This window comes from Sitophilus oryzae, unplaced genomic scaffold (genome assembly GCF_002938485.1).
Source record: "Sitophilus oryzae breed Bouriz unplaced genomic scaffold, Soryzae_2.0 scaffold_1180_pilon_pilon, whole genome shotgun sequence".
In the NCBI taxonomy this organism is placed as follows: domain Eukaryota; kingdom Metazoa; phylum Arthropoda; class Insecta; order Coleoptera; family Curculionidae; genus Sitophilus; species Sitophilus oryzae.
In genome coordinates, this window is record NW_022145816.1 from 291,812 (window position 1) to 308,594 (window position 16,783).

The following is a 16,783-nucleotide window of genomic DNA, read 5'->3' on the forward strand; positions in this document are numbered from 1 at the left end:
TCGTTTTAAAATTGTTTCAAAAACCAATCTATATAAATTATCTCGTAAATTATTATTGGAATGAAAATGTTATGGCAAATCCCCTGACCAAAAAATATGTTCATGCGCATATTTGAGACAACCTGTATATCTAAAAAACTATTTTTAAAATCTATAATATCTAATAGCTCACATGCTAAAAAATTATAACATTTAATTAATTACAGAATATCTCAGCTTCTAAAATAAACAGATATAATTAAATGTTTATTGATAATTACTATCAGCGATTTACAGCCGATGGAAATCTAAGAAAACTCAAAGAACAATTTTTTGAATTATTACTACAATTAATAGCAGCACACAGTAAGGCATTCATTTTTTGTCAATCCGTCTCTGTGCTGGGACCCAACGCTCGAACCTCGCAGCTCGACGGACGGAAATCAACTGAAACGCTTGATTGCATGATGACAGATTGCAAAAACTGGCAGAAAATATTTGCGAGAGTGCAACTACTCTTTTCCTTAAACTATGATAATATGCGACGGCGACGGATCGGCCAGCGCGATCGTAGCCCGATGCTAGGCAGGAGTGGCGAGCGCCAGCCGTATGTTATCGGATACGGACTTAGAGGAACTAAATAAAAGACTAGTTTACGTACGGATCGGCCAGCGCGATCGTAGCCCGATGCTAGGCGGGATGGAGAGTGCCAGCCGTATGTTACGTGTCCCGAACCGAAAGGACTGAGAGGAACTAATTAAAAGACTAGTTCACGGGAATCTATTCAGTCGGCAGATTCGAGATATAATACAAGGCGATGACGGCGGATTCGGCCTTGTCTATTGCCACAGCCGGCGCAGCGTAATTACCACAGAAAATTGTCGTGGATACTGTTTTTGATTTTCAGTTTGTTCTTTGGTGGAATGTTTTACTTTAGGTTGTGTTTTACTTTAGGTCCCTAAAGTAAAAAATATATTATAAAACGAAGTAGATATTCTGATTTTTTAGACAAAAACAAAAAGCTTGAAGTGAGGAAAAATCCAATTTTTTCGTAAAATTTTCGTATTATTTGCTCCAATTGATTTGTGATATAATTTTTTAAACTCTGATTTGAGTTTCTTTTTTAATTTTTTTATCTGTAATAAAACTTACCTATATGTTTTTAACAAACGCAATTACACGTCTCGTTATATTTCGTACATTATAAAAATTATACAGATCATACTGTGAATGGTTCTGACTGACATCGAAATCCATAAGCAAGCAACGGGAATATCAATATTACTCGGGAACTATTGTGAACTAAAGACCTAGTTCAAGGAACTATCCCTCTGGAGGAACTAGATCTATAGAACTAGAATTCCCATTTCTAGTACAAAATAATACTGGCACCGAGGCCTACAAGTTTCAAGAATTAACTTATTTATAAAAACACAATATTAAAAATTAACAAAATATATAAATATAGATCAAAAGGGTTCCATTATTATTTTTTTTAAGATTATGCGACATATTAAGAATCTTCCTTCGAGCACTTTTCTGGGCATTTGATTGACAACTTGAATGCCTTTTGTATTGGGGAGTCTTGCCTAGTCTTAGGTCTGCTACTAAACCTGCATATTTCGTCCTTATGTTGTAATTATGATTGTCTTTGATACGTATATTTGATGTTCACATTGCTTTGAATTATTTCCTGTTCTATATTTTATATTAAGACAGACGGCCATCTGGCATGGATAGAAGGACGTCTGTCTTTTTATTTATTTTTTTATTTATTTTTTTTACTTTCATATTTTTTGTGCATGTGCGTACACCGTTTTTTCCATATTGTATAATAAGTTTGTAAACTCGAAGCCCAATTAAATCACAAGCAACATCATTTTATTACATGCATTATCTATTATATTTGCAATATTTTGAGAAACAAATGAAAGAACTGTATATTTCTTTTTCTGGTTCTTTAAGTAATATTACGATGAAATTATCGCCGGTAGTGCCAGTTACGATTCTTGTTTTTATGAAACGTAAATTGTGCATGTGCAATTGTGTTCGTTCAAATGAACGAATCGTAGGAGTCGATTCAATATGAGAAATTGAACCCTGTGATTCGATTCACTAAAAACAATCGTAATGCCCATCACCATATTTATGTATATTAGAAGTCTACAACAAAATAGGCAGAGAATGAGAATTGCTCAATATAGAGTATCTCTACAGTCTATCTAGATATAGACTCACCTAACTTTTGAAGAACTTATAAGGAAAGCCGAGGCCTAAGGCGGCATAGCTTTATAATATGATCAAACAATTTGGGTTATACGTAAAAATATAAAACACTCCCAAATAATAATACTAAATACCATTAATACCACTATAAATCACACAATAAATATTACTAAAATACTCTTTGATAAATAGCTGACCACTACATATCTATAATAAATAACCCTAAAACACCCTTTGATAAACATTTAACTAAACAATATTAAAATGCCCTTTGAGAAATACTTGTCTACTATAAAGCACACACACAATAGCATAATAATAAAATACCCTTTTCTATCTACTACGAAAACTCAGCGATAACTGTGAACTAAATAATATTAAAATACTTTTATACATAAATCACAGTAACACCCGTGAGGGAACGAAACACACTCACCTGTATAATACTTCATTCCTTCTATTCAGTCCCAGAAATATTTTCCACACAATTATAATCTGAATTTAATATTTTTGATGTGTTGATAAATAGCGACGTCATGTCAGTCAAAATAAGCATCAACAACGCAAACCGCATCGCCTAGGAAACGACAATTTTATAGTTTCCATTGTGATATGGTCCAGAAAAGTCAATTAGAGATTCAAATAAAATATTATTTGTTAAAATAACAAAATTTAATATAAACTATTTTTTTAACGGAAACAAGACTCTTACACTTGTAGGAGCTATGGCCTTGTTTTGTTTTTGAGAAGGAGGGGAAAATCTTGCATGAGATACCGTTGTGTAGTGTCGGATTCTTCAACGCTCTATCCAGCTGGAAACCGCTTGCGCATTACTTCAGCTGGAAGGCTGTCTATACGGTATGGCCCCGCATTCTATTTTCTTTGATTTGTATTATTTCTCGAATGCATTTATATGTAGTTTTCCATGATGTCTCACCGCTTAGGAGCCCTTGCATCATATTTTTAGCATTAAAGACTTTTCCGCCACTGTCCCGTTGGAATGACTTCCTAAACTGCTTCCATTCACTGCAGAGGAATAGTGTGTGTTCGACACTGTCAACTTCTGTTGTTCAACAAATTTGAGGTGGATCTCTCCCTTTTATACTAGCTGTTAAAGCATCCGTGCCCTGTCAATGCCTGAGGGGCTAAGGCCTGTTTACTTCTCTGTATACTATTTTATTTTTAACTAAAAATAAATGGTAATTACTTATCTTAAAAAAATATGTTTAATATTAGTGGATTCTATTCCACAAATACGAACTTTCACTTCTTCCAAGTACTTTGTTTACTTTATATTTTTAGATGAAATTATTATTTTTAAGTAGCCAGATTATTAATTTCATCTAAAAATAAGAAACATTTAAAAAGTTTAAAAATTCCATATTCCTATTAAATACTCATAATTTCACTTAATCTTAATAGGATCTTTAGCTAGAACACTGGGAAGAACCACTTATAAATGATTACCTAGTTATTCTAAATATAACACAGCAGTTACGTATTAATCGAAGAAAAACACAGCACACATTAAGATTGGTGCAATATAAAGCTTAACCTACGTCCGATATAGAACATTTTCATTTTTTCTCAATTTTCAAAATGATTATGAATTTTACAATCACATTTTTACTTTTAGCAAATTTAGCAATTGCGGTACTATCAAGTCCAGTGTTAAATGCGACCTGTACTATATCTTCATTCGATGAAGTTGCTAACGTTGTTGCCAGTTGTTCTGACATTGTTCTGGAATCTTTTACAGTTCCAGCTGGAACCACACTTAACATGAATTTGAATTCCGGTTCTACTGTGACTGTTAAAGGTGTAATTAAGTTTGGATATCAAGAATGGGCTGGACCGCTGGTTCAAATTTATGGAAACCAAATCACTTTTAGAGGAGCAGGTGGATATTTTGACGGTGAAGGTAAAGTACGGGAAATTATAATATAAAACTATTAATTTATAATTGTTAGAAAAATTAAATAAAAGACTTAATAATAGACATTTCATAATTTCAAAGAGAAAACGGGTCGATGGTGGAAAATTGCTGCGTTTATCAATAAAAGTGTCAAACGTAGCTACCACAGTGTGGGCTGTCTGTTACTAATAATTAATATTACGTTGATTTACTTTGTTTTTGAGAAGGGGGAAAATCTTGCATTAGACACCCTGTCATTGGGTAGTGTCGGATTCCTACCGAATAAAGAAACCCTCCACGCATTCCACCGCTCTATCCAGCTGGAAACCGCTTGCGCATTACTTCAGCTGGAAGGCTGTCTATACAGGGTCCGACAATAGTGCGTCGAGCATCTGTAGCTCCTAGAATAAAAAACTTGAGAATTTTGTTTAAGTGCAAACCTAAAGTATGTACCAGGCTGTATTTTAGGAAAATATTTTAACTTCTATAGGGTGGCTCAAAAAAGTGTGAGTGGACCTGGATGATTTTTTTAAATGGAACACCCTGTATGTTATTGCATTTTTGGCTTCCTTTCAAATCACGTTACATAACCCCCTATATGAATAAATATATTTCGATAGTTTCAGAGATATTAAAAAATAAATCAAAAATATATATTTTTCAGCCCTTCTTAAAAAAATTATTAAAAATACAAGAACTTTTCTGAAATCAAAACTACATTAGGTATTTACATTAGATGGTCTGTTCTTACTTTGCTATAAATATGAAAATCTTAAATTATACAGGATGTTCAAAATTCTACGCCAAACTTACTAAAATATAAAATAATTTTTTTTCGTTTTTTTAAATGGTATATTATTTTTTCAATAGACGGAGAATTAAAAAATGAACATTTTTTTGTATTTATATATTCTTCTTGTTCTTTGTTTATTTTATCGAATTAAATTGTAATTACTAATACTAAAATAGAATGGTAATTTACCTTTCAAAAAGTCTTTAATTATGCAGATAATTAATAATATTGAATACTAAATTGTGATAAAAAATAATTAGGCACATAGGTCAACACAAATTCAAGGCCCGTCTAGATATAAAGATAAAAAACTTAATATTTCTTTCATTCTTAGAAATAGATACCCCTAACTTTATATCGTTGAAAAGGGTTAAACGCCAGAATTTTTTTAAGTTCATAGCCAACTATGATTTCCATTTAAAAAATTATATTTTTCATTATTTGTGACAAAAAGAGCAAGAATAGAAAAAAAATTACTACGCCACTGGATTGTGCTTAAAAAAGTGCCTTAAGAACGTTTCTACAGAATTTTATTATTCCGCAAAATATAAAAGTTATGAGCAATTTTCAAAATGGTAAAAAATTCAAAAATACCGCGTATCTCAGTTGGCAGTGAAAATATCAACAGGCGGTTTACGCTATTAAACGTGTCTCAGAAATCGAGCCCATGACATGTATGTCGATTTTGCTCTATCTAGTCAGGAAATAGGTTTTCTCTGTTAAAACAGACCAATTTCGACCACCCTGTACAGTAAACTTATTTTGATTCCAAAAATACGTAGTAATTCTATGTCCACAGAATATTGGGACACCCTGTATATGAAACTAACACACTGAAATGATAAAACTTGAATAATACCAATTTGATTTATAATTTAGGTGCAAACTACTGGGACGGAGACAACAAAAATGGAAAAGTGAAGCCCAAATTTTTCAAAATCAAAACTAAAGCTAATTCGATTTTTAGCGACATTACTCTTAAAAATTGTCCTAAGAATTGTGTTTCAATCTCGGCTTCTGACACTACCTTGACTGATTGGTTAGTTGACTGTTCCGAAGGAGATTCGGTAAGTTTTTATATCCACGAGACACTATTATACAACACTAAAATCGCTTATACAACTATTTACATGTAAGGCTAAGAACATAGTGGAGCGACGAGGATAGCGGCGAGCAAGCAGAGCGATAACGCATCGAGCAAGCCTCGAGGTGCTGAAAAATAGTAGAGCGGCGGGGAATAGCGAGATAATTGTGCAATTTTATTATTTTCATTTGCTTATTGATAATTTAAAATGTTAACAGTGACTAAAATTGTGGTCAGTAGTGTCGCAAACATTTGGTTAGATGAAGTTTTCAAAACCCCAGTAAGTATGGCAAGTTTTATAACCTTGGCGAAAATTTGTTGCCACTTCATCTCATAACTTATCTAAAATGTACCGGTTATGGTGATTACTATTTTTCTGATCCCATAAAATCTCTCTTACAAATACTAAATCTATTAATTTTTGGGAATCTATCATTTTCTACAGCGCGACAGAGCGACGAAAACAAAATTATTTGATTCGTCTCGCCGCTTGATCTAACCGCTCGCGCAGGTCGCTTTACAGTACATCTGCTGGATCTGTGTCTATGAAAGGAATGCGGACAAAAACATTTAAATAAACAGCAATGTATTTTATACGTCGACTTGACGACTACGTCACCGCAAATCGCTCCGCCTACTCATTTTATTGGCTACTTGCAAATTTGTCGATTTTTATTGATGGGACGCGCCGTCTAATTTTTACGAAAAACATCGAGAGAATATCGTTTCCTCTCACGGATACCCTGTAGCTACAGAACGTACAGACGTACTGTACTATGTTCGCACGTACTTGTCTTCACAGGTTTGTTTTGGACGCGATTTCGCGCTGCTAGCTCGCCGCTATCCTTGTCGCTCCACTCACTAGGCTCGATCGACGCGATATCGCGCTGCTTGCTTGCCGCCTCTCCTCGTCGCGCCACTATGTTATTAGCCTTGCTTGATTTTTCATGCACCCGTTGTCCGACGATACGATGATACGATATTAATTTCATTGGTTGTATTTAAAAGCTTCGATTGGTTAACCGTTTCTAACCAATCGAAGTCTTCAAATACAACCAATGAAATTAATATCGTATCGTCGGACAACGGATTCATGAAAATCAAGCTTTACTTCGACGCGGTATCGCGCTATTTCACAGGGCATCGAACAATGCCCAAAAATAAAGAAAGCACGTTTCAATTTCATCCAAAATAAGTGCGCAATCGATGATTTATAATACAACTGAAATGATAAAAAACATAAAAAACCGGTTTTTGTTGCGGCTCATTTCTTATCACCCGCGAAACTACTGTTTTAAATCCGTGTCTCTTATCAAGCGTATTAATAATTTATCTTTGTGCGTGAAAGTGCGCTTAAAAAGTAAAAAGGTTTGCAATTAACCCCCTAAAAATTATGGAGGACATATATCAAGGGATGTACTTTAAAACAATTTATTTGCTTTGGGTGCTAGCTTACTTGTATTTTTTTCCTACGCTTAGCACAATGCCATCTTAAATCAATACAAATTTTTTGGTTATCTATTTTCAAATTGGATTTAAAAAAAATCATGAAGTATAATTTTGTAGTTTAAGCGTTTTCTTGTCGCCTAACTACTTAAAATTCATATCATGTAGAGTTTGTCTGCTCCTACTTGCTCTTTACTTTGTTATAAACGGTTTTATCTATTTTTTTTTTTTTTTTTTGTTAAATCTAGTAATTCAATTTATATCAACTTGTTGTCGACCGACTGATACAAAATTTGGTACACACCTTTAGTTTTGATGACAATTTAATTAGTTAGGTACCTATATGTATTCTGACCTTAATTTTGACCTCAAATTCTTGATCTACAACCTGAAAAATCTTTGCGTACTAAATTTCAACAAAATCGGATGCATATAGCGCTATGATTTTTGTCCCGTCATCCTATATAATCTATGCACTGTGTGCTTGCTCGCCGCTTTCCTCGTCGCTCCACTATGTTCATAGCCAATCAAAATTAAATACAATAGTAATCAATATGGCGGAACTTCCGGAAATACCAGAAGTTGACAACAACTTTCTTATTTTAAACGTATTTAAAGTAAAAGTACCCGTATTTTTTATTACATATTTAAATTCTCCGTAAAATTTTATGAATTTTGATGTCAAACACTCTATGTATATCCAACATATACCTTTTTTCAAAAAAAATATATTTAAAATGTTTGGAGAAAAAAATTGCTTGTCAAAAAAAATTGTATAGCCTAAACGCCAAATTTATTGATTACCACAGCCACTATGGTATAAAGAGAAGACATGTGGCTATCTAAACAATTAAATTGTTCGAATGTTAAATAATATTGGCCATAGCTTTCATGAAACTGAGCGATTAAAAAATTATCATAAAATAAATCACTACTAACATATCCAGGGGTGGATGGGGAAGTGGAAACCGGCCCGGGAATAACAGGCAACCGGCCCAAATCCACAAAAACAAAATGACCATAACGAAGAAACATATTTTATTTATTAATATACAGGGTGTCCCAGAAATAAGTGCAAGTATTTTAACTGGTAGTATATTTTGGCTTCAGAAACACGCCTATCATTTTTTTTGCGAAAATTTGGAATTTTTTGGAGAAATTTTTGGATTTTTTTTAGTTTTAAGTTAAGAAAACATAATTTCTTGATAATCTCTCAACATAGGTAGTAGATTAAATTTACATGAAAATACAGAAAAGATCCAGTGGTTCTCAAAATTTAAGCAAAAAAGCGTTTTTGTTTAAATTTTCAAAGTAAAATAAATCGGTTATTTTGGACTTACTTAAAAAACGGTAAAGAGAAAAAATGTTTCTTTTCACCAAATCTGCCCCTCCTAAAATACTTGCACTTATTTCTGGGACACCCTGGGTAAGGTCAAATCACCCCAAGTAAGGGTGATTTTTGCTCGGGCGAAAAAATCTCTTTTGCCTCCAATTTTTTAAAAATATTGAAATTGTCTTGATCAAAATTTTTATAAAGATCAATATCGGATCGGACATCTGAATTTTTACTATATAGCTCAGTTTCACAGGGTTCTACTGTTTTATTTCCATTATCGATAACGGTAATTTGATCTTGAATATGCTACGATTTTCAATCACGGTTTTGAGAAACTTTAAGACTTCCTGATTCATTCAGTTCAGCTGGCCCAATCCTCTGTGAAATACATTATTTTTAACTTTTCAGGTATATACTTTCTTACAGATTGTAGAAAGAAATTCTCTCTTTTCTGGTACAGCAGTAGCCTCGTCATGTATACGTGTTTTAATTTTGGTATAATTCTCATTGCGTAACTTTTCCTAGTTTCTACATTTGATATTTTGTATAATAATGCCATGACTCAAACGAAAAAAAAATTGGCAATACCTAAGCAGTGGATATGAATGTGTTTTAATAAAAGAATAGTGGTAAAACTATACAGAATGAGTCTTAAATAAGTGCAAATATTTTCAGGGGTGGTTCGACCCCAAGAAGACGTCTATGAATTTTTTTTTGTAAAAAAAGATGTTGAAAATCGTGTTTTTTCTTTTAAATTTTCCGGTATATTTTAGAAAAATTTTTAGAACTTCCTGTTCACCGCAAATTTTCCCACGGTATAGTTTCTTAATCTTTGATATTACGGCACAAAAAGAGATGCAAATACAGAAAGATTTAGGTGGTATTTTTTTTTTAAATAAGTCAGTTTTTTGTTTAAAAAATCAAACTTTAATAACTCGGTTATTTTGGACTTATTTGAAACACGGCAAAGAGAATATATTATGTTTCTTTTATTCATATCTACCAGCCCTGAAAATATTTGCACAAAGCAGCACAAATAAGGTGCACTTATAGACTCACCTTGTATAATAAAACATTTCAAATGGAACAACAAACAACAGATGTTTATTAAAATTATAAGTGTCTCAGAGGAAGACATCTAACAATAGTTATTTCACAAATTGGTGTTTATGTTTAAAAGCAACTAACGATTATATTGATGCAAATTGATTAGTTAGTTAGGCAGTCACTAAGAATTTTACGTAACTTTAGTTAGAAGATTAACCATTTAATTTTTGCTAAATCAATCTTTTTTGAGCTCTGATCGGGATCGGGACCGGCCCACCGGCCCACTGGGAATTTTCCCGTTTTCCCATATGGCCCATCCACCCCTGAACATATCCATTCCTTCTACCAGCAGATACTGTTTCATTTTGCTTGATAAAATAATAAATACTTACTTAATAACCTTATTGTAGGTAAATTAAATAAAAATAACTTGTTATAGATTTAAATAAAGTCCATAAACTAATGTCAATTTTGAAAATAGCTACTAAGTGTCACTAGAAAATTGAAAAAAAGAGAAAAAAAAAAGAATTTTTTTTAGAAAATTGCCATGGCGACACAAGCCATCTTGATTGCCATCTTATTGAAAAATTGCGTTTCATTCAAAATCTGAGCCAGATAGGTATAGCAAACTCTAATATAGTTTGAAAGAGCATTTAAATCTGCTTCGACATATTTAAAAAAATACGTAGTGTTACATTTAAAATAACGAACTTTTTATGCAAAAGAAATATTTAAAATAGACCAGCAATTTTTGATACCCCTGCATACATTTAAGGAAACAATCAAATTCTTTAATAAAGTTTGTTTCTCTGACTACAAAGTCAGCACAACAATTAATTCTGTAAGTAATGTACGGGGTGGGTCAAATTCGACGCTTTTAAATGGAAACACCCTTTTCTATAGAAGATAGACAAAAACTAATATAGGTGTCTGGAGCTCAATTTTTGTCTAAAACATGATGGCGAAAACCGCATATCGATATCTGTTACCGTTTCGGAGTTACGGGGTGTTTTTCAAAAATATGCATTTTTAACAAATCGCCGTAACTTTTTTGCTATGGAAAATTTTGTATTATTATGAAAACATTTCCAGCGCACCTTTTTACGTAGAATTTAATGGTTTAAGTATACTTTTTTTAAATTAATAATTTAAGAATTATCAACAGAAAATTTGATTTTTTATATGGGACACCCTATATATTTTTAATTTATTGAAAAGAATTTAAAATTACCTTTCCAAAAATATAACACACTTGATATTTTCCTCGATTCCTCTTCGAGATATAGAGTATATAAAAATTCGCCCGCTTTAAATAAGTAGGCTTTGAACGGCACCGGCTGTAATGCAAAAAAAATGCTAGCTGTGAGCATCAATTAAAACGAAAATAATATTTGCTATGAGAGATGCAGAATTTTATGACAATTTAAATTTTATGACAATTTTTATGACAATTTAAAATATATTTAACCAACATCAACACATTTAAACTATATCTAATAACAATGAAAATAAATAGCAAACCAAGACATGAGATTTTTCTACAATAGGTGTTCGACATATCGACCGACTTCTGTTATGGACAGACGGGGCAGTTTTTGAACATTTCTCGCGGAATTCATTAACTCAGTGGGGGTGAAAGATACCCTCTCATAACTGCTAAGTATTTCTAATTATTCTTGTCTAGATTAAACGGAAGAATAAGGAACCTTTATTCTTCCGCAAATATATCCATAGGATTAGATCTATGGGCACTACGTCAGGCGGCCTCTCGACGGCCAACGGCTGGGATCTTGGTTAGCTATTCAATTATTCTTGAAATTGGCTGCAAAAATTTGCTGATAACTTCAGCGTTCAGATGCGGTGCGTCGTATTGCTGGAAAAATATGTTTCCGAGTTCCATTAAGGGCATATCATCATTAAGGGGTCCAACGCCTACTAGTTAAAAGTGGGGAATTTTTAAAAATTCTGTATTTCGAAGGGGATTATAACAAAATATCAAGTGTGCTATATTTTTGAAAAGGTAATTTTAAATTCTTTTCAGTTAATTAAAAATATAGAGGTTGTCCCAAATAAAAAATCAATTTTTCTGTTGATAACTCTTAAATTATTAATTTTAAAAAAATTATACTTAAACCATTAAATTCTACGTAAAAAGGTGCTTTGGAACTGTTTACATAGAAATAGAAAATTTTCCATAGCAAAAAAGTTACAGCGATTTGTTAAAAATGCACATTTCTGAAAAACACCCCGTAACTCCGAAACGGTAACAGATATTGATGTGCGATTTTCACCATTATGTTTTTGATGAAAATTGAGCTCCAGACACCGATATTAGTTTTCGTTTATCTCCTATAGAAAAGGGTGTTTCCATTTAAAAGCGTCGAATTTGACCCACCCTGTACATGCGTTGACAAACTTTTTTATTATAGCATGCATATTTAAATATCTTTAAATATCTCAAAAACCAAAGCTTTTAAACATATTATACCTTTATAACAAATACATTATTTTATGTCCAATAATCCAAAAATAAAATAAAATACCGGGTGTTCCATAAGAAAAAATATAACTTTGGTATGGATCTTAGTTCTGACACACCCTGAACATTTCAAAATAATTTGGATGATGCACATTGCCTTCCCACATATACCCATAAAATATTTTGTTTCTACATCTTTCCGTTTTCGTATAATCAACCGAGGCAAATCAGGTGCGCCATGCACCCTGTGTATTTTTCTTTATTTTAAACAGTAGCATTTTAGTAGTATAAAACTTTCAACGTTAAGCGATTGTCAAACAATATATCTGGCCATCTCATATTGTTACACTATTAAAAAATCAGTATGTCATCGATAGAATTTCCGAGGCAACTTTTTGCGCCGTTTTTTTTCGATCATACAGTGAATATATTTATTATTATATATATTTAGGTATAGTAACATGTGTAATCAAAAAGTAACAAACTTCAAATTCACCTTTTCACTAGTGAAATAAAAAAAGTAGTTTTTCATTTGAAAAAAAAATTATTTATGATAATTTTTTAATCGCTCAATTCCATGACAGCTACAGCAAATATTATTGACATTCAAATAATTTTATTTTTGAAATAGATAGCCCCATGTCTTCCGTTTATGTCACAGTGGCTGTAGTTATCACTAAATTTGACGTTTAGGCTATACACATTTTTTTGACAGGCAGTTTTTTTCCTTCAAAAATTTTAAATATTTTTTTTTCTTCTCAAAAACGATTATTGTCAAGTATAGAGTTTAATACTAAAATTCATAACATTTTACAGAGAATTTAAGTATGTAATAAAAATAGGGGTACCCATTTAAAATAAGAAAGTTGTTGTCAACTTCCGATATTTCCGGAAGTGTCGCCATATTGAAAATACTTTTAATCGATAGATCTCGTTGTGAAACAATCTTAGGAAACAATGATGTGAAAAAATCTCCGATATAAATATTATAGTTCTCTAGTAACTTGTAATGCACGTTCAGCCTCGGCCACCCTGTATATCCAGAAATTATGGTTACGTTTGTTGAATTTGACACTTAATGTCAGTTTAATAATATATTTTTGTACTTTTGTGCTTAGGCGTAAAAGTGCTTCACTAGGCGTTAAAATGACTTTTTTATATTGTCAATCACGCCGCAAAAATTAATACTTTTGTGACGTTTAAAAAAATGTAACTGTTCTCTAAAAAATCATTTTTAATCTAAATCAAAGTAAAAACTAGCGCTCAATTCAAATGCCACCAATCAATAAATTAAAAAATCCATATGATGGGGGCTTAACCAGTGACACTGTATAATATTATTTTGTTAGATTTGGTTAACAATAAAAATTTTTGAAATATAGTTCGCAGGTTTAGGACCAGGAATTAAACATTTTATTTAAAAAATTGCCGACATTTTGACATGTATTTTCGGCTTTATCAAGGCTGTTTTCAGCTAAAAGCAGTGGCGGATACAGAGGGTGGGGCATGGGGCCAAGTTACCCCATCCCCCTAAAAAGCATATTCTACATTATTTTTATTTAGCCCCCCCCCCTAAAATAAATTCCTGTATCCGCCGGAGAGACACAGTTCGGCTTCATCAATGGGCTGGGTACGAGAGAGGCTTTGTTTTCAATCAAGCACTGATCCATAAATGTTATGATCAACGCCAACATGTCTTTGTGTGCTTAATAGATTATCAGAAGGCTTTCGACAACGTTAAACACGATATTCTCCTAAATAGACTGCTCGAGATAGGAATAGACGCCAAAGACATCAGAATCATACAGGAACTATATCGGAACCAAACCGCGGCAGATAAGAGTTAACAAAAACTTATCCACAGACACCTTCAATGTGTAAAGGAGTCCGCTAGGGCTGTATACTGTCACCAATACTTTTTAATATATAGGTCAAAAAGATCTTTTAAATGACCCTGGAAGAAAGTGGAGGAATTAAGTTTAACGGAGTTCCAATTAACAATATGAGATATGCAGATGATACGGCAATCCTAGAACTAACTTTAGAGGATTTCCAGCAAATAATAAATAAGATAGAGGATATGGGAAATCGCTTCGGTCTTAAAATCAATGCTACCAAGACCAAACTTATGGTAATAGGGCGCCAGCCTATAATCAACACCGCATTGACGGTTGATGGAAATATTACAGAGCGAGTACCACGATTTAAATACCTAGGTACCATGATCAATGAATGATGGGACTGATGCGATGAAGTTAATCTAAGTTAAACTTAGAACGAATTATGCAAAAACAATATTTTTCAAACTTATACTTCCTATAGTAACCTAGTAAAATGCTACATATGACCCATCTTATTATACGTCGCAGAAACGTGGTCTCTGAAGGCTAGAACCCTGAACCGCATCGAGACGTTCGAAATGTGAACTCTCCGGAGACTTCTATGTGTACCATGGACCGCACATGCTACCAACAACGAAATTTTAAGAACTGCAGGCTATGAACAAGAAATACTTAACATAGTTAAAGAAAGAAAAGTTTCATACCTCGGCCATATCCTTAGAGGAGACAAATATTACATTCCTAAACTAATTCTACAAGGAAGAATAGAGGGACGGCGAGGCCCAGGAAGAAAACAACATTCCTGGCTAAGAAACATACGGGATTGGTGTAACATCAGCGACGCAGCCACCATATTTCGAAGAGCCGAAAACGGCACTCTACACATTATATGAAGAGTACAGACAATCGCCAACGTGCGGCTAAGCACAGGAAGAAGAAGATTCGCCCCTGGCTAAAAAGGTTCTTTTGTCAGAAGTAGTTAAATTCTATCGGGATAAGCTATTTGATTACTTCTGACAAAAGAACCGTTTAGTTGAAAATAGCCTTGATAAAGAGGGAAAAACAAGTAGAAACGCCGGTAATTTTTTAAATAAAAGGTTATTTAATTCCTGGTTCTAAACCTGCGAACACCATTTCTTCTATAACATAAGAACGCAAATCTACCACATTAATAAAAATTCTGTTTAATTTATTTTTTCTTTAATTATTTGTATATATTACTGTAACAGTTGGAATTCAGTGATTGTTAACAATTACTAGTAAAAGCTCACATAGATTTGCTAAGACTACGCCAGTAAAAAGTTCAACAGCTTTTTTGAAACCAACTTTTATTAGTGAATGCTAGCATTCTCTGGACGATAGCAGTGAGTTTGAAAGATTCAGTTAACACGGTTGCCACAGCTTGTAAAATATAAGGATAAGTTGAATAATAGGCAATATAAGGATAACATTAAATTGGGCTAAACGTTGGCAACGTTGACAGAGATCTGGCGTAAATTCGCTTTGTTTTTGTGGTTATATACAATTAATTGTTTTGTTATCGTTGTAAAAAGTGTTTATGAATGTTTTTCTTTAATTGTTTTGTACGCTTTAAAATGTTTACTATGATTTCCCTTTTAATATTTAGAAGGTTATGTCGTTATTTTCTATAAGTTTTAATAAATATACCAAATTAAATTGTAATTTTAAGATATGTGGATCAGCTTGAATATTGGGGCGATCCAATATTCTTAAAAGTTTTATTTGTTCTAACTTCCACCAACATTCTTCCTCACCACACTCGCCCTGTGCAATAGAATAACTTTTACTGGCAATCTTTAGTAAATATTACTTTCAATGTTACTTTTTGTTTAGTGAATGTTATAAATTACTAGGAAAAGTTGACAAATTTGTTTAAAATACCACATTCACTGGTCCAATCCATAATTGTTAGCATTTCCTAGTGAATATTAGCAATCACTGCATTTCCAACTTTCACTGTAACATATATGTACAGGGTGGACCATTTTGGTTGTTTCTATAAAGTATCTAGGAAACTGTGAGAAATATTCAAATTTTGATACTGCAGTCTCGGGTTCTTTTTTTTGAAAAAATTACAATGGCGCAAACGGATCGTGGCTATTTTGATCGATTTCGAAGCTACAGGAGGATTCTCAAATTTTGTACTTTTTGAAGATGTTCGATAGTTTGTTTATTTCAGTAACCACGGAAAAATTAATTATAAATTCTGAAGGCACTTTTCTGTGTAGAATGCAGTGGCGTAGTCAGACTTTTTTCGAAAAAAATATTTTTTGAGATATTAACTATACTTATATTTTTTTAAATAGAACCCCCTGTATATTTTTAAATTTTCTTATTCAGCTTGGCATGGGCTTCTTGAGAATATATAACACTCTATATTTATTTTCACTATTAACCACAACATTTCAAATTTTTCTTAAAATATCCACTTAGTAGATAATAGGCCACGCCGAGTAACAAAGTAAACGGTTGTCATGGTGATCGGGACATACCTTTGATGGATGCGTGACATTTCATTTCAACAGATTAAAGTGTGTGTATTTTAAATAATAAAAAAATCAGTAAATTTGAAAATTTTGAGAAATATAATATGGCAGCTGATTTATATTTTGAGCG

The 16,783-nt window shown here is 32.7% G+C and overlaps 1 protein-coding gene across 2 annotated transcripts in view; it reads left to right on the top strand.

The window, feature by feature from the left end:
* Positions 1-3,692: 3,692 nt before the first annotated feature.
* The window catches only part of LOC115891382 (polygalacturonase-like), a 27,450-nt gene continuing 14,359 nt past the window's right edge, over positions 3,693-16,783 (top strand). Inside the window, exons 1-2 of one of the 2 annotated variants that reach the window (XM_030911827.1) lie at positions 3,693-4,126; positions 5,793-5,980. In XM_030911827.1, the coding sequence (XP_030767687.1) occupies positions 3,805-4,126; positions 5,793-5,980 (510 nt within the window). In that variant the 5' untranslated portion in view covers positions 3,693-3,804. The remainder of the gene's footprint in view (positions 4,127-5,792; positions 5,981-16,783) is intronic. The other variant, XM_030911828.1, reaches the window with a different exon arrangement.